General features: G+C 31.2%; 3 protein-coding genes across 3 annotated transcripts; 1 reads left to right on the forward strand and 2 right to left on the reverse strand.

Moving 5' to 3' along the window:
- Positions 1 to 504: 504 nt before the first annotated feature.
- On the reverse strand, positions 505 to 1,597 carry LOC139087617 (peritrophin-48-like). Its single transcript, XM_070636477.1, has 3 exons — positions 983 to 1,597; positions 821 to 896; positions 505 to 722 (listed from the first exon to the last, which is right to left on the reverse strand). The coding sequence occupies exons 1-3, from the start codon at positions 1,535 to 1,537 to the stop codon at positions 604 to 606; spliced, it is 750 nt and encodes a 249-aa protein (XP_070492578.1). The 5' UTR covers positions 1,538 to 1,597; the 3' UTR covers positions 505 to 603.
- Positions 1,598 to 8,224: 6,627 nt separating this feature from the next.
- LOC139087664 (probable chitinase 10) lies at positions 8,225 to 9,652 on the forward strand. Its single transcript, XM_070636543.1, has 5 exons — positions 8,225 to 8,784; positions 8,840 to 8,915; positions 8,980 to 9,206; positions 9,279 to 9,354; positions 9,430 to 9,652. Exons 1-5 carry the CDS (start codon positions 8,287 to 8,289, stop codon positions 9,519 to 9,521), a joined length of 969 nt encoding a protein of 322 aa, XP_070492644.1. The 5' UTR covers positions 8,225 to 8,286; the 3' UTR covers positions 9,522 to 9,652.
- Positions 9,653 to 11,344: 1,692 nt separating this feature from the next.
- LOC139087568 (lysozyme c-1-like) lies at positions 11,345 to 11,866 on the reverse strand. The gene is made up of 2 exons (XM_070636402.1): positions 11,599 to 11,866; positions 11,345 to 11,541 (listed from the first exon to the last, which is right to left on the reverse strand). Exons 1-2 carry the CDS (start codon positions 11,864 to 11,866, stop codon positions 11,345 to 11,347), a joined length of 465 nt encoding a protein of 154 aa, XP_070492503.1.
- Between the last annotated feature and the right edge of the window lie 8,002 nt (positions 11,867 to 19,868).

The raw sequence follows: 19,868 nt of genomic DNA on the forward strand, positions 1-19,868 counted from the left end.
TCAAAATTTTCAACACGTGGTCTACAAATGCCTTTATCTTTCAAGAAATTTCACCATATTTTAGTGCATTTCTTTATTAGCATTAATCAATGTCATAAATATTTTGAGCGTGACACTTAATTGCCTGGAAGTATTTTTGATAAGCAAGTGTCTTAAATTGACAATAAACAAAACTGGAGGAAATGAAGAGTAGTAAAGTTTTTATTGACTTTTCATTTACAGTGGAAATAAAATTAATAATGATAGTGACATATTTTTGTGGGAGTATATTGATTGTGATTAACGCACACTTAAAGCAGTTCTGAAAAGTAAACAATTATGTTGGTTACGGTTTTAAAGAGAAATTGATTCACAATTCTACAGAATAAATATTTTAAAAGACAAATGACGTCATATATGATATAAAAGTATCAAATGCATTTTTGACACGTCAATAGACTTTGCGGAATCGAAAACAAAACAAAATGAAGCAAGTTCCTACAAAAATTAATAATTACCACAAACTAGTGATTTATATAGGCTTTATTATCTATTTATTATTTTTTTTTCCAAAATATGATAATGTAATTATCATGCTGACTGCCTATACTGATATATCACATTTTATTGTTCAGGGATAGCTGTTGTTAATTCCGGACTATAGCAAATGGCATTTTCCTTGCATGTTCTCTCAAAGTAATCAAAGAATAGACCTTCTGGACATTCTCTCAAATAAGAAATACCTGAAAAATTAATAAATTGTATTATAATTAATGCAAAAATAAGTAAGGAGCCGTTCGCAAATTACGTTCAGGGTCCTATTCCAAAATAAAGCACTTACCATTATGGCACTTGAAGTACTTGTAACAATAAAGTGTATGATGGAAATATTGAATTCCAGGTGTTACAGGACATTGCTTCAAAAATGGCAGAAATATTACTCATTAATATCAACTCAAGTCGACTGCAAACTCTGCAGTTAAGATTCAAAATGTATACTTACAAATCTATCAGGATTAACTGTGGTTCTTGGAGTAGTAGTTGTTGGTGGTGCAGTTGGTGGTTCTGAAGGAGCAGGTAAGTCATCTCCACCATTATCGCTTGTGGTGCTTTCAACTGGATCAAGAATTGTTCCATTGCCTCTGCTTTCACAATCAACATTTGTTGGGAAATCGCACCAATTATTATTTGCATCAAATAGTAATCCATCAGCACATCCTCTTGAAATAGCTCTTCCAGAATCACAAATAAAGTATCTTGAACAATCATGGAAATCAGGCAAAAATACAAGATTTGATGGTTGATCATTCAACGGACATGACAATGCACAGAACGAGAACTGTGGAAGTCTACATTGTCCACTTAAATTATTAAATAAAAGTCCGGGAGCGCAAGATCTTGGAAATAAAATTGAATTTTGACAGACATAATAACGTGAACAATCTGTAGGATGTGGAAGCCACTGAAGCTTATTATCTTGACAAACCGGTCCAATAATTTGTGCTGCTGACGATTGAAATTTCACAATCACAGCAATGAAAATCAACAGAATTTTCATTTTTATTCACTTTGTATTATTTTTAAGTTATCACTTTGAATTTCTAAAAGACACTGAAGCTCGAATGCAAAGAGTGCCGACATTTTATCTGAAAAAATTATCGACAAAAAGGTTTATAACTTAATTTCATTATTCTCTGTTATCATCGTAGGAAGGCTTTTTAATCTTGTATTTCCACCCAAAAGAAAGATAGTCAGTGTATTGATGGGTGGGAACCCCTTTCTTTATCATCACAGAGATTACTACCTAAGTCTAATCATTAATGACGCTTCGAATTTATTAGGTATACTGGGAACTTCTACTGAAGTGGATATAATTCACTTTTTATGAATGGTTTAAGTCATTGATGATACCATTCATTTTTTAATTGCTGTTATTTATAATTGGAATCAGCATGCGTTATTGGCTATTTTATCTGCAATCGGAATATTTGTTTAAAATCTTGTCAAAAACCCTGTATTGTATATTAATCAGTTTTTCCAGGAACAACTTTATTTTCCATTACACATAACATTTAATCACCCAAACTCAAGACAACAAAAAATATTTGCAAACCGACTCATTTCAAAAGCTTGAGTTTATAAAGCACAATAATCCATATGTCATAAATATTGTAAATAAACTGCTTATAATATAAAAGATGACAAAATTAAGCCAATATAGCATCCAATTTGATCTTCAACAACCCAATTTATTTAAAATTATCAACATTAAATGTATTGAATGCCGTCATTAAGTTCAAATCGAATCGTTTTGCTTTCAGATTCTTTTATTTATTTTTATCGTCTCAAAAAAACTGTTTTTTTGCTGTCTTTTTTCTCCTTTTCCTTCCTCACAATCGCATTTGTTCCATATGAATGGATTGCAAAAGTGATATGAAAAATTCATAAATATATATTTTTTATTTTTCCATTCTTTGTTCTGCTTCGCATAGAAATACATACGAGGTGAACCTTTATCGTCTTCGTTTGGCTTGCTTGTGATGGAAACTTTCGGAAAAATTATCAAAATTCAGCCAATAATGCCTGTATTGACTATCAAAATGAATGATAAGTTTGAAGATCGTCTCACGGCGACAGCCAATTAATTCACGGAAGGTAGCTGTTGACAGAGACAGTACTGTATTTGGTAAAAGGAATTGGCAAGTCTTATCCATCGATAGAACCGTCTTAGGAAGGCCATTGATCGCAATTGATCAGGACGGCGATTAAATCGTTAATATTCAGTCAAATATCCAAAATTTGGGCTCAGTAGTTGCCTAATTAGACATTCTAATGCTTTCAACCAAAATCTGGCTATGGGGTCTTCCTCCTGCATATTAATTGAAGGAAAAGATCAAAAATCATTATAAATTATTGCTTAATTAAGATAATTACAGAAATGTCGATTAAGCTTGCCATATACCACCTCGAAAACTTCATATCCCTTGCACACTCTTCTTACTATTTTTTACTGCTCATAAGGACAGGAGAATGTGCATTTATGAAGAAGAATTAAACATTATGCACTCATGTATGTATATGAATTGCATTATCATTAAATTACATAAATCTTCTCCTGTGCTCGCTCTTCTTCCTTTTCTCGCTCATTTCTATCTCATCGAGAGTTCATTTTTTATGATTTCATAAAAATAAGATTTTATTTTATCAAGTTACAGTCGAAGACATAAAAAAGAAATTCTTTGCAATGCATTTAATTTTATAAATGATCGCTGATATTTTTTTTTGTGTTGATGGTTATGTTGCATTTAGAAATATTAATCGAGGAATGGGAACTTGGAAATGGAATAAGTTTTCTTGTAAAATGTTCTGTTGATGACATTGAAGCAGTTATACAATCCCCAAGAGCCATAAACTGTTACACAAGTTAAATGTTTCTGACTACTCATTTGGATGATGAAGATCTGTTATTATTACTTCTGAATGCACAATTATGCATACAATATGCCTGAAGCATTCAAGAAGATGAAAAGCCAACCCTTGACTCACCCAACATACTCTCTATTAAGTATCTAAAGTGATAAATTACATGAGGAAGTCTCTATCTGTACTGTATAGTTCTCGAAAATGTTAATCATACAGTCAATCAGAAGTTTAGTTAGGAGTCACCCATAATTCATTAAATTTTTTGAATGCCCACTGTTGCATGCTCATAAATAGAAGTAATTTATGTTGTAAACCACAACATACAAATTGCTCAGGTAACGTCTTTGCACATCTTCAAAGTTATTAAATTTTATTTTTTAATCTCTTCACTTGGATTTATTTTTATGGGAAAACAAAATGATTATTTTTTTTCGTACATACGGAATAAAAAAAGTTAAAACAGTAACCGCAAAAATTCATTGATTCATAAAATGTTGAAAAAGGAACAATACGATACATAAAAGACAAAACAGAATGAATGGAAGTCTTCTTCATACATAACTTTTATACTTTGACGGTAATAAATTTTAATTGGATTTATTAAGAATGATATTTCCGCTTCAAAAGTTAAAGTAACTTGCACAAGAGACACAAAAAAACAAGTCAACAATTGGATAAAGAATAAGGAACATTTTCTGCTGCCTTAATTATTAATTTTTATTGATGAGAAGCAAATCTCGAATATCATTTTTATAATTTTAAAAATTTCCCTTTTATGGACATCCATTGTTGTTGTCGATGTTATAATTCAAAATATATTGTCGCATTATGAAAAATATTTATCTAACTAATTCATTATATATTTGGAACTGATTTTTTTGGTTGGCAGTTCAATCATTTAGTAGGTTTGGGTGGTCAGGTTTGGAAGCTTCTGGAAAGCACAAGGCAGAGAAATGGCCAGGTCAATTTGACTCTGGCTTAAGACTGAATTTCATTGAATCCAACCAGGAACCAGAATTGCATTGGCTTTCAGTCAAATTTTCGACAATCTCTTCGCTGTGTGCCTTCCTGGATATTCTTGAAGGGACTGTGTTTCTCAAATATGCCTCAATATGGTCATGCTGAGGTTCAAATGAGAATAATAAGTGATAATGAGTAATTAAATGTTCATTAATTGAACAGAACTCCTAAAAAATTCAAGTCGACTTTGAGCTCTGCCTGAAACTTTAACGATTGTAATTAAGGTATATCCACCTCTTAATAATCCATTAATGACACTTGACGCTGACAAATTCCAAAAAATCCCCAGAAAAATTTTCTGAATCTCATCTTCATCATGCCACCCTTGAAAAGATGCCATCATGAATTAACGTAATTGCATACAGTTACTTCTCAAAGGTCGTGGTTTTGTACTTTTTGAATCTGATGACCAAATGATCCAAAAATAAAGTTCAATTGTTAAAGTACAATAAACTTCCAATTTCAATTTATCAGATACCTTCAACTGTCATTGGAGCGATCCTTTCTATTTGACTGCTCATTGTGTTAAAGTAATTGCTTTTTATATGATTGATGATGTCTCATTATGATATGTGTGAAGTGTCTTATTGTTTCAATTATCATTATTGCAGATATGTCTTTAGTGCTTAATAATTTAATTCCCTAAATGCGCTTTTAAATTTTTCCATTTGATTTAACTTTCATGAGCTAAAGATTAAGCTTTTTGTAGAGCGAATAAGAGTAAAGCAGAACTCACAATATTTTTTTTTTATTTATGTTTTCTTACTTTTTGTCATCATAAATCAATTTAATAGGTTTTTGTATGTCGTTCTTGTAAAAAAATCTTATTTTTCTATCTAATATTTATTTATATGAATTTAAAAATGAATTTATTCATCTGATATAGTTTCTCGTTTCTCTTTCCTTCCTTTTCACTCTTTTCACCTTATATGAAACTCCCGAATAACTTTTACATTATTTTATATTAAAGCAAGATATATCTGGTTCCATATAATTTTTGTCTCATTCTTCATTCTACTCAACTTTCTTCAATTTCTATTCTTTTTTTGTGGATTTTTATCATTTAAATGTATATTTTTGTTACGCTTAACTAATGACAATTATTCAAAGTTTTGAAAGTTTTGAGGAATTTTATGATATTTGATATAAAATTTTTGTTGATTTGGTATTATTGATTTGAAAAGTTTGTCTTTTGACTTCCAAATAAGATCTTCTTCATTATTCTGAGAAATCATTTATAATATTCAGATTATTAACTTTCCAGCTGCCATGCAATAACCTTACAGCAAATTCTCGTAAATAAATATCTAATGACATTTTCAAACAATTAAATGTGTGGGTTTGAAGATTGAGTTGTTAATACAACAGCAGCAAAATGCTTTTGGCATTTTGATTAATTTGTGTTTTTTCAAATCTCAAAGTTTGGATATTTATTGTGGTGCAGGTATGACAGTAAAAAATAATGTAGGACTAATGATTCGCAAACTAATAAATTTAAAACGATAACTTCTTCAGTCACATACTTAATTACTTACTGACTTCGCTGGCCGGACAGATCAATGGTGATCGATGATCTCGCAGATTTAAAGACCTTAATTAAAAGAGCTTTAACAGATCTTCTAATAACATCTATTGTGGCAATTGAGGCAATATGGGGAGGTAGCAGTGCTTTGCTAGCACGTTGAGCAGTTCGAGCATTATAAATTCATGGCAGTCAGAAGATGGTCACATGACATACAAATGACAGTTAACCATATGGCTGCCATGCATAGTTTGTGCTATTCGGAAATCTCCTTACAAAAAAGAAGTCGATTTAATTAATCTAGAACTAATTGCCTTCATTTACTCAACAATCAAACTGCATTCCAAATGATCCAAAAATGGTTATCCTATTAACTTTGAGAACAAAACGGAATAATTGAAAAATTACTCTAATTTATGTCTCGATTACTGTCCATTGCAACTCACAAACTGACCTTCTGCAAATGAACAACCAATTGTTGTAAAATTTTTCACGGCATTCTGTTTAAAAAATTTTAATGAGAAAATCATTCAGTAAATTATTTATGCACAATTGGATTTCAAAGATCCAGTGGCGCTTTGTAGTGTCCTAAGTACAATATAGTTCAGCTGTGTCTTGCTTCAATTAGGAGCAAATCGAAATGTAATTGTCTAAAAATGTTAAAATGTATGGATGATTTTTTGGCAATAAGCCTTAAAAAAACAATTTTGCCATGTCAGATTTTCTTGTTATGCTTTACATATGCCAATAATATTTTGAACTCTTCTACCTGCAACGTTGAAGTTGTAAAGAATATGAAAATTGTCGAATTACTTCCAAATGATTTAATTTTATGAAATTCTCTCAAGCATTTTGGCATCGATAGCACAAAATAAAAACTTTTGAGACGAATTTCTTTCTTCAATATTTTCTACCCTCAAAAAATTAATTTCAAATACACGCCCAATTAATTCATCAAATTCCTTATTGAAAATATGGAACAAAAGGGAAATGTAAGACGTTTGGGAACAGAGTTGATGATTTTCTTTGTGATTGATGTTATTAAGATACATTTTTGTCAGCAAGAGGTTTTATTGTGTTTTAAAATGGTAGCACATCAATTAGAGTAAGTCCTGTCTAGTCTGGCATATCCTACTTTAAGGTTTATCGACCTAAAAATGCAAAAATTGATTAAAAATATCGAAGATTTGACCAAAAACCACAGACCTGCATTTTTTGCGTTTTAGATCCACAGGCCTTGTTCCTTATAGGTTGTGCAGGCCTGCAATTTATGACAAATTCCCCAAATTTCTGTGTCCCAAAATAAATCAGACCAACTCTGTTTCATCTTATTCTAAAAGTTTATCTTAAGTCAGCAATATTTTTGATTGACAGCGCATAAACACTAAACAAACATTTTTAACCCTTTTTAGCAGCAAAACTTTGCTCTTGTTCAATTTTATATATTCTTGGTACAACTTCTTGACAAGGAGTTTGTAATTGATTGAGGATTTAAGCAAACACTTTCTCTGCAAAAAATTTTCTGTTTAGATAAAGAAGGAGAAAGGATATTTTTGAATAAACAAACAGAATTGGTAGTTTGGAGTATTTTTTAAGAATGACTTTCGGTTCGTGGAAGATAATTTTTCATCCCTTCTGTGGTAATTCAGTAAATTACACACATGCGACTTTGTTGTTATTTTTATGGATTATGACTACTTTTGACACTTTATGAAGATTTTTTTAAGCTTGAAATGATTTGAAAGGATTTTAATTTGTATTTTTCAATGAAGTTGTTGGGTACGATGATTTGATAAGAGATTTAAGCTGTGGATTTAATAAGAAGGATTGATAATCGAAAGGATGACGCTGCAGAAGTATAATTTTCTTAAAAATCTATGTGCAGAATTAATATCGTACCTTGGACATACAAGACATGAGCTCATGAGAATGCTCTCAAAATGGAGTATACTCAATCATATTGACTTAATTGTATTGAATTATGAACACGCTCATTTTGGTGAGTATGCTCATTGTCTGTTAGGAATCAACTATAAATATTGTAAACAAAATCATATCAAGATGATGATTCATTAATTGATTTCGGAAATAAGATAGCACTTCAATTGATAAGAAGTTAAACAGCCGATATCTTCATTTTGAAACTTTTTATCTGATCTAGTTTTAAATTGATTTTCGCAATTTTTAATGATAATGGTGTTATCAGAATATAAACAACGCATTATTCCATGCATAAAAGGCTTCGATTGAAATGATTGGATTTTTAGTTTATATCGAGAATTCAATTGATTAATTAAGAAAGTTTTCATACCATCGAAGATTAAAAAATTAATTTCAAGAAAATGAAAGCCAGAAATCTCTTATCAATAATATTATTAGCAATCATATCATTCTCTTCTTCCACAAGTGATGCAGTCTATAAATTTTGCGATGGAATAAATATTTACAAAGCACCAAGTGATGACAGTTGTTCATTATTTCACTTTTGTGTGCCCGGAGTTGAATTCTACAATTGGTCATGTCGAAGTAATCTGCATTTCAATAAAGAAACTAAAGAATGCGCACATCCTCAAGTAGCAAATTGTGTTCTTCCATGTTCTCAAGATGGAACTAGAACTTATCAACCAAATTATGCTGATTGCTCGAAATTTTATATTTGTGTCAATGGAGAAGCTTTGCTAGGTGAATGCGATGAAGGATTGATGTTTAATGTTGAAAACAATCAGTGTGAGCCTTATCAAGCAGTGAATTGTGGAGTTCGAGGAAATGGAACTGTTACAGAAGTTCCCGTTGTGACTACAACTCAGTCTACTGAGACTACGAGTTATAATCCAAATCCTGTAAATATGTTTAATATGAATATCTTTCAATTTCTATTAACTTTTTCAATTAAAGATCTGTTTAGATGAGCAAGGTCCTTTCTTCTTCCCAAATCCCTATGAATGTCGCAACTTCAGTGTATGTTTTGATGGTAAAGATGCCTTCATTTATTCTAAAAGTAGAATAAAATATAAAATTTATATCAAATATCACAGGAATGAGAATTACGACTCAATGTACACCAGGTCGTGAATTTGATTACATATCGAATGCGTGTCTTGAGAATGCAATGTGTTATGGAACAGATCCGCCAACTACTTCATCGATTTTGACAACGGTTTCAGATACATCAACAGCAATCGAAACAACAACATTCATTGAAGAATCGACCACTTATAGCACCACATCTTCTAAAACAACGACAAGATATCCTGATAGAATTGTAAGTAGATGTCGATTCTAGATAATTATGCAATGCATTTCTATATCGAAATATTTGTTTTAAATCATGTAGGAATGTCCAGTAGAACCAGGAATATATTATTTTCCACATAAATTTGATTGTAGCAGATACTATAAATGTTATTTAGGTAACTGTTTCTATCATTGGCAATCAATATGTTCATGAAATAGCTACGATGCTGATTATTTTCATTTCTTTATAGGAATGGCTTACCTACTCAGGTGTGAGGATGGTTTGCAATTTGACTATATTGAGGAGATATGCAAAGAAAATGCGAGTTGCTACAATGCTTAATAAAGTACATTGCAAACAGCGTGGAAATCATTGAAACAATGAATGATATCCATGACGTTGTCACAACGTAAAAAATTATACACAGTAATCTTATCACGAAATAAAATACAACTTTATTCTTATTTAAACGATACTGTAGAGGATGTTCACTTATTACGTTTGTACGGGGACAGAGGTTCGAAGTTCTGTAATAGCTTAAGCAATAAAGAAGGTGATAAGGATGAGGGCTTGGGCTTAAATTTTTCTACATTATTAGATAAATATTCACACTAATGAAATGAAATACCTAACATAAATATTCACAACTGCATATCGCTAATTTCAACGATCTCTCTTCAATTTTAAAACCATTATAGCCGCTTCTGAGCTTTAAATTTCGCAAATCAAGATAAAGCAACTGCTGAATCAGTTGCGATTGCATGAATAGAATCGAAGCATATCAATGGACAACATAATGTCAAACACACACTTTTCAATCTTAGCATGAATGATTGATCTGTCAAGGTGTAATGTGAAGTCGCTTTTTATGGAAATTTGTTATTTTCTTGCTGTATCTTATTTAAATACAAAAGCAATTTTACTTTCAACAGTAGCTCGTAATAATTTTGATTCATTTAAACCACATTTTTTGTGAGATGTAAGTTTTGCAATTTACTGAAGATAAACAGAAGTTGATGGTCAAGTAAAGTGAAATACAGAATATACCGGAAAGGAGCAAGTTAAGCAAAATTAAGCAATTAAAATTTATCTTTAATCCACAATGTTTTCTCATTAAAAATAATCCCACAAATTTTCCTTAAGTCAACAAATCATCCAACATGAGTGCCTTTCCTTGAAAAATCTATTAAAAATTCTAAAAGTAAGAAAAACAAAAAATTTGCAGAAAAAGTTTTACTCTAAAAATTATTTATTTTACCTCACACATTCATTATAGGATTTCTCTGTTAAATAAGCACATAGAAAATATTAATCCATACCTGAAAGTATCCATTTGTGAGCAACAAAAGCAGTTTATAGATCTCACATAATCGTCTACCATTATTTAAGTAAGAAATTAAATAAACAGTTCTTAGGGTTATTTTAGCAAAGTTTTTAGTTAAGCAGTTTGAATCACTTTTTAGACATTTTGGCCATTTTAATTATAGGTTTTTGTATAAACAGAAAAATGTACACATGAGCATGTAGACATCAAAAAAAGCAACTGTGGCTTAGCTGTTAGAGTACCGGCCAGCCGACCTATATGACTCGGATTGGATCCCAGGCAAAGTCTAGTCGAATTCGGGTGCTTTTTACGATGTTTCAAGTCACACCAACCACCATGTATTCTCGACACACAAATTGACGCAAGGCACACTGGATTATTATAGCCTGGGTCATAAATTGAGTTGGAAACATGAAGAACATCTTCGTCTGTTGGGGTTTTTCTAAATGCATTCCTCATACATCAAATTGCGCTTTAATTGTTAAGCTCACCAAAAAGTTTACATTTATTACTGTTTTTGACTGAAAAAATAGTTCATACAAGACTGAGATTGTCTGCGATTGAAGTCTCAATACAATCCATTCATAATAATTGAACCGAAAGATAAACAAATTGTTTATGAATTTAACATCAAATATTAATTGAATGTATTTGGCAGAAAATGTACACATTCCATAGTAGGTAGTTATAAAAAAAATAGGGGGAAATGAAATGGAGATAGCGGAATGGGGAAGCGAGAAAGAAATAATAACAAAATTGAATGAAAGATCCTTTGCTTTTCAGAATGTATTCACACACAGAATATATTCATATTTAACATCGAGCATATATCTTTCGAGCTTCAATTCTTTGTTATTATTTTGAAGAAGAAATAATATGAATCATTATTAAAGCATTCATCAACGCTGTATTTCTCAAGTGATCTTCCTCTGCATTTATTCTTCCATCCTGTCCAGGCATTGAATCCATTACTATATCTGTCATTGTAAATAATCTTTGCACATCTCATTGATGCTTCAATGTCATCGTTCATGAGACCTTCAAAAAATATTTCAGATTGAAATTCTATAAAATTCAAGCAAATATAAAACTTACTTGGACAGTCAACACTACACCCAGTTCCTGGATAACACCAATATCTATCATTGATTTGAAATATTCCATAATCACTAGAACCATCAACATTTACACGATTAATAGCTTTTGTATTAAAGCTACTTTCGGCATCCACAAGACACATCCAGTCAGGCAATGTTTTTCTGGAAAATCCAGCATTGTACATTCTCCTAGCAAGCTCACATTTACTATATATTTTGGCACTTGAAATGGCTACTAAAATTGCGACTACGAGCAAAACTTTCATGATTATTTTCTCGATTTAAATTCAAGTAATTATGACAAAAAAACTTCACTGAATGAGGCAAAAAATCAAATGCTCCTTCTTTATATGCAAAAGCATCATATGTCTATGATTTTGATTTAGCATAGTATGATTCACATATTTTAGTAGAAATGTGATAATTATAACATTCTAGGGTCAGACACTAATGTCGAAATTTACACTTTTTATACAAAATTATCGTTGGAAACTTACTTACTTAGTTACTAGAGCAATGGTCCCACTTTAAGCTATGGTCCCAATTGGAGCATAGGTTATCTACAGAATATAGCTTTTGGAGCAGCACCAAGGCTCCAATACCCTTGCGAATTTCAACCAAGGATATGAAACAAGTTTGTGTTTATAACCAGTTATACTTTTTTTAGTGTTCACCCCTGAACTCAGTAGTTTTGGATAACTAATGATATATTTTGAATAACTTTGAGTAATTCATTTAATGATTTCACAGTTTTTGAAACTTAATAATTCTATTACTAATAAGAAAATACGCCAGATAACAGCTAAATCATTGACTCGAGTGTCATCTCCGGTGTGAATATCATCAAAAATCAGTACGTTATGCACTCCTATGTCCGATGTGCATTTTAGTGATGTGACTGTCATTTGATTTGTTATTTCAAGTGGTTCACCTATTGTGTCTATGTCATTGCTTTATATATTTTTGTTGGCCTGAAATAACATCAAACAATAAATGAATACAATTGAGTTGATAGAATTTCAATTTTTTATGAATCATGCGATGAAAAAATTGTTTGCCAAAAAAATTAAAAAAACATTTTAGAGATAAAATACAAAACATATATGTGTGGTTATGTCTGATAAATGACATCGTTATTTTATCATTAGGTTTTTTATGATGAGGCATCAATTATTCATGCATATCATACTATAATTTTTAAAAAATTATATTATTAAGATGTCGCATCATTTAACGTTATTTAGAGACACTTTTATGGATACCGCATTATTACTGCCTAGTTTCTCCTCCTGGGCTTTCTTATCTTCTGGATATGAGACTGTAATTTAGAATTTAAATCAATGACGTGTTTGGGTATTTCTTTTATACAGGTGTTAATTCGTATTAATTTTTAAAAAAGTTATCAGGAGATGAACCTTTGAAAAAATAATTTATTTATGCATTACCTAAAGAATTTGACTGAAAGTGTAAAGAGAGTTAAATGAAAATAAAATCTTTTATTTGACATAAAAGTCACAGCATTGTAGATTTTTATCACTTCAATATCACCAAAAATTTCATGTGCAAAAACATAAAACTTTCAAAAGGATTGACAGCAAGTGCGTCATGCCATATAAAGAGTCATGCGATAAAATAATAAAAGTCAAGTGTATGTCTCATTAGACTGAAAAGTACAGATTTGTTAAATGCGAGATAAGTTTTAGCAAATCACGTTAAATACTATCCCGAGCAGCATAAATGAAGAAGGCACGAAACACGTCCATATGAATGTCTAATTAAGGCTGCTGCATTTGGTATTAATAAAAGAGATTAAACGGAGTGTTTAAACTTCCGTGGTGAAGTCCTCTTCATTTGTGTGACTCGGGTATTGTTGCATAAATGTTTGATTAAATTGAAGTGATATAGACTTAATCGAATTTTAATTTGCAGCTCATAATCACAATAGTTTAAAAATCAATTTCACAAAAATAGAAGAGGTCATCATGATTAGTTAGTCATAAGTGTACACATGTAAACAGTGATGACTGGATAAGAAAACCCCATTCCAATCCTGTTAAATATTTTATCAATATTTACAGACCTCGCAGCTACATATTTTTTTGGGAAATAAATATCCATTTCACTTAATAATCTTAAATCGCTCTGACAAAGCAAACATAAAAAATTGAAATTGGAATCAAATAGTCTTAGCAGCAAAAAGTTAAAGAAAACTTCCCAAATCCGGATATTTTTTGCAATCTGAGCTTGCTGATCTTTTAGCAGCGATTGTGCCCGTTATGGAGGCGCAGTGACTGCCAGAAGAGAGTTCAAAAAACTGCCAAAAAAATATAATATAATACAAAATATTTAGTAAAGCCATACACAACAGTAAACTGATACTAAATGCTGGAGAAACAGAAGAAGAAAGAAGATCAGGCGAAAAAAAAGTAAAAATTATTTTGTAATAAATAAAAGATTAAACACAAGACTAACCGACCAGGGACGTATCATAAATATTTTGGCAATATATCTCATTAAGTATATAACTTTTCGTGGTTCACACATAAACGAAATGAATGGAAGAGAAAAACAGGTTGAAAATTATTCGTGTTACACCACTGCTTAGCATACAATAAGAAAAATATCTTGAGTCGGGTCATAAAGTAATCGATTTCGGTTATAATCTTGAGTATTTAATCTCGAGTAAGTAAGAAAGTATGGACATTGAACAACAACGAAAGGAAAATAAGCGAGAGAGAGGAAAAATCAGCAAGTTGGAAAGACACTGCTTTCCTTAATGGATGTAAATAGTGAGATTTTTATAACAAAAAATAAATTACTTAATTATCTCGACATTTGTGGTTAAAAATTGTACGTATGAAACATCCAAAACACATCATTAACTTATTGTTCTTTTTATTGCTTTGTAACTAAGTGATCATTATTGGGTAGCTCGTGATTCGGCAATGGGTTTTTAATGAATACTCCTGTTTGTGAATTCATCCTTCCCATTTCTTTTGCAATGCGGTGTTGTATGTCCAAAGGGCCAATCTTTTATTCATATTTGGCAAATGCTATTTAATTTTGCAAATGAAGTAGTAAGAACTGTAATTGTTCGATCAGCATTGACATTACGAATCATTTTCTGCCTGAAGTCATCAAAGGAAAGCCTTTTAAGATCTCAATAACTGAAGTTAAATTTCAAACCTTCAATTTCAACTAACCTTGCTTTAGGTCGTCGTTGTTAGTCCAGTTCAAGTCCACTTTTGTATAAATTCTGTTGCTTTCTTTGTACATACTGCGTTCGAAGATGGTAGGTTGAAGCCTTTCCATTGCTATCCTGCTTTTGGGGCTGACATCCTTCAAGCAGGGTTATATGTATGAGTTTTTAATCTATTCTTTCAAGGATATATCCCGGAATAGTCCGCACAAGAACGTATTCACTTGAAATTTGGTCAACTTCGAGTCAGACTTCCCCAATTCACCCTCGTAGTCAGATTTTGGTTACACCAGTTCCCCCTCGAAGTCAGACTTCGGCTACCCCTATACTCCCTCAGCCAGACTTTAGCATATCCAATTCTTCGTAAAATTCAATCCAAAATGTCTGAATTTATTAAGGACACACTGAGTCAAAGTGCTCCTCCAAAATTACTATCACAATAATCCTTTTGCATGAACCGCTAAAAAATGTTTATAAAAAATCATAAAATAATGGATATTGTGTATTGGAAAAAGCATTCTTTGTTGCTTTTTATCCATAAATTAAAAGAATTTTTTTGTATTTTATCGCTGACGAGGAATCGAACAAGTATTTTTATATACACATATATACATATAGTATGTGCAACAAATGTTGAAAACAAGATGAGATGAAGAGCACATCTAACAAGGCCCTTAATTAATTAATGAGTTATTTCAGGCGCTATTTTTGTATAAGAAAATAATCTCCAACGAGGAAAAAAAATTATTCAGTGAAGCTGAGATAAACAATATAAAAAAATGCAAATGAACTTTTATGTTTGGCCTTTTGTGTCGATGTGCACTTTAATAAATGCACTCACTATCTTAACTTAAAATCGCATCTATGTAAGCTGAAAAAAATTTATTTCATGTTAAGTTGAGCTGCTGAAAAAATATGTATCAAAATGAAAATTCTCGGTATGCATTCGGAGGGTATTAGTACATAAAATGGCTGGAGATTAAAATTGAAAAAAAAGCATCAACTTTTTTGAATGTTTCGTTAAATTTATTTCAAAATGAAACATAATTTAAATACTTTAGCGGAAAGAATCAGCTAGAATCAGTGTAATTCTATTAATTTATTTTATGCAGCAATTCGAAGTGGCTCGATGGTGGAATGGTTTAGTACTTCGGTAGGTTATTGACATGCTGATCCTATGATCATGGGACAATTATCCTTCACTTGTTCTATTTTGAATCATTTGTAGTGGAAACGCGGCTCATAGACCTATTGTGCTTTGTAGGTTACATGCAGTAATGTCATCAAAGGTGTGGTGCTGATCCTACTATAAACTGTAGATCTATTGAGTGCAGTGGTCTGGCGTACCAAATCAATAGCCACAAATTGCTCTAGCACAGCTCAGGATCGCAATGATCTGAATATATGAAACTTTTTAATTTAAGCAGCACAGATCATTTTATGTAAGCCACAATAAGTTCCATATATGCATCAAAACAAAATCCACAAATCCTCCCAATTTCCCAATAATTACCACGTAATAAATGTGTGTAACCAATAATTCCATAAATGATCTCAATGCTAATTAACCTTACCGAAAACATTACAGTCTCATTTTCAAAAAACATAGAAAATCTATATGAACTTTTAATGTATGTAAAAACCGATGAAAATTTTGAATACATCATCGAAAAACTTTAATGCTAATTAATCTAGAAATATTACCATAAATCCCCACTAAAGCTCAATCAATCTACGTACGAACGAACAAAAATATGTAAAAATACATTCAATCCATACTTAACATCAAAAAAGAATTGAAAACAATATTGATATTGTTACATAACATTGATTCGCAGCGCACATATTTTGATCTTATGCTTAATGCGATCGTTTATCCATTACACCGCATACTGCATACAATAATTGTAAGCAGCCGCGAGAAGAGAGAAAAAAAACAGCGATCAATTTGTGTCAGATGTCGGATTAACATATTTCTTATGCTTCTCTTACATTCAATTGTCTTTTCACTGTAGCTACAGCCAGTGTACATTTTACTCTGTTTTTTTGCTTTTAAGGAATATAATTTTATTTACCGTACCGCACTTTTAATGTTGGAATGCTACAATTTGGATTGTAAATAATAATAAGGTATGCTCACATGTATGGCATTTTGATGATTTTTGTTGTATTTAAATGATATTATGTTGGAGTCATGTATCTCACCTAAAAACACATTACAGCCTGAGATATTTTCGTATAAATGTCATCGAGGTCTTGGAGATTTTAAAAGGATTAAACATTAAAACAAATGTGAGAAAAGAGGACAAGTAAGAATGTGGATAGAGTTTTTGTGTAAGTAGAACGAAATTTTAGACATCTGTTTCTTACAGGAATTAAAATTTAGTCCCTCAGCATTTGAGCTAGTTGTGAGAAAGTATTATCTTTATTTGAAATGATTCTCACCAGTACTAGATGGTTAACTTTGGAGGTACTCCTTTTTTACATAAAAATGTCGAATAGAAATACGAAGTTATTGTTACAGAGGGTTGATTTTAGATTGAAACCTACAGTAGTCCTCGGAAATGGTTGGTTGTTAACCTTACCATTCCTTGCCTGATTGTGGGATGCCACCTTTTAGACATGGTGTTTTAGATAGACCTATATTCTATCCCTTTCAAGTACATATCCCGGCACATAAGAATGTAGCTCGGTCTCCCGCGTTGTATTTAGCTATATCAAATTACGGTATATCACCTGAAGGTATACATTTGGCGATTAGTCAGCTTCAGAGACAGACTTCAGCTTCTTTAATTCCTCAAAGTAGTGAAACTTAATGTCTAAACTTAGTCTAAACCTAAGATAGCTAATTGACTGATCCCTGTTGTTCTAAATTTTTCTTCGTCCTTTCAGATCAGAACTAAGGACAAAATTATCTCAAACCCTTACTTTTGGATGATACATTCCAACTGAGTTTTAAAAAAATTAATTCTTTCAAAAAAATAATTTTTAATTTTGTTTCCATTCTGTAAAAGACGAAGTTTTTTAAAATTAAATCTTTGGAGATTAAAAGTTAATACCCTAAGGGTAAAAAGGAAGACTGTAAAAGGCTAGAAAAAAATATTCTATTGTTTTGTTACGAAATTCATTGGCTTTATATTATTGAGCGGATTATTCTTTTAATCCGATAATATTTTCATGTTTTTATTTTCCCTCCTCCCATATTTATGTAGGTTTAAAGTCTTGTCTCACACCTTCACTTTTAATCTATCTCTTGTCTGTCGACGTTCTTTTAGGGAAATTCAATTACAATAATGAAAAGTAAAAGATACATACAAGACACTAAGAAATCCTAGAAGATATATTGGCAGACGGAGGAGGATGTAAGGTAAAGAAAGAAATAATGTGACAACATAATCATGTTTAAACAACTTTTTTTGTGTTAAGCAGTTATGACAAACATGTTTTAAGTAAATGATTGTGTATGAAGCTGGTAATAATCATGTCTTTATTTTTTCTTCTTCTTCACCTTCATTTATGGTTTATTCTGTGGGATTCAGAGTTGGCAAAAGCTAGGTTTTGTCACTTATCATTTCATCATTTGTAGATTGCCACATTCCGTCTATGGCCACTTTCGCCGGTTTTTTTTAATAATTATATCAGCGAATACCTCTGTGGAAGGGGTCACCTGCGGAAGCCGTGATTCAGCCGCCTTTCGCCGAATATTTCAACTTTCATACCAACTCTGGTGAGCTTCATTACTTTTCAGCTCTTACAATGATTATTTTATATACAGATATATTATGCATGAAATTTATTTAATAGAAACAAGGTATTATTGGGTATTGGTACATAGTTATCTAGCATCAATTTGTTAAGAGATTCAACTCAAACTTTATTACTCAAAATTACAATAGATTTTCATATTGAATATCAACTACAAACTTCCTATAGTAAATTAAGCCCTTTGTTATAACAAAAGACTCTCATGATGTTAAATTTATAGGGCTGCAATTAATGTTAATTTGTTACATTTTATCTCAACATCTATTCATTCTCGCATGCTTATTTAATTTCAATTAAAATTGAACATACAAATCGTTTATTTCACTTTTAATTACTCTAGCCATTGATGACATTTGTTGATGAAAAATCGTTTCGATCTGAATTTTAGTGAAGGTCTCAATTCAGGAAATAAAATTTATTTATTTAGATTAACGAAAATTCTCAAGTCATGATGTTGCGAATGTAGTTGAATGATTTACATTTTTTCCTTTGTTTTGGGATTAATTTTGCTCTTGTTTTGTAAATTTTTAGTTGGTTGGTAAAAACGTATTTTATTTATTTAAGCGTCAGACCTTTGCACTCAACAGACTAGTTTATAGTGAGATTCAAATAACTCTTTGGATGACATTATCACACGAAATCAACAAAGAAAGCAGGCGAAGATCATATGAAGAGTTTCTTCTATCGAGCCTCTTAACCCATCATTGCACCGTAGATATTGCAATAATTAGGTATCAAAGTACTAAATCATTTTACTACCGAGTCATTCGATTCACAAGTTTTTAAAGAAGTATACTTTATACGGTAAAATAGGATAATAACTGACTTAATGCTGTTTAATACCAACAAATTAAGTGTCATTTTGTAGTTTAATTTATTTTTCTCTTTAAAATAGTCCGACATTCCTTATATAATATTCACGACAATCATCACGCAATTTTTATGTAAAATTGTATGACAAAAAGACCTCAAAATCCGTAAAAAAAGATAAATATTATTCAACAAAAGCTTCAAAAATTATTCGAAACACGCTCCAAACATTTACTTTGAATCAAAATTAAAACTTACTCATTTCATGACCATTGTGATTCAACATGATATGAATCATTATACTACACACAACTCACCGACTCATATTAATACCTCATATTTGTATTTATTTTTTGATTTCATAATTAAAATCTATCAAGAAAAAATTTCTTTTAATAGAAAATTTAACAAAAAAGAAAGACGCAAGTGAGAGAGCGAGATGAGGAGTCAAGAGATCATGTTCCATCTTTCATTATTTCTTTTGAAAATCATCA

The sequence above is a fragment of the Chironomus tepperi genome, unplaced genomic scaffold (assembly GCF_022539635.2).
Source record: "Chironomus tepperi strain 1889 unplaced genomic scaffold, CSIRO-AGI_Ctep_v1 contig_128, whole genome shotgun sequence".
Taxonomy (NCBI): domain Eukaryota; kingdom Metazoa; phylum Arthropoda; class Insecta; order Diptera; family Chironomidae; genus Chironomus; species Chironomus tepperi.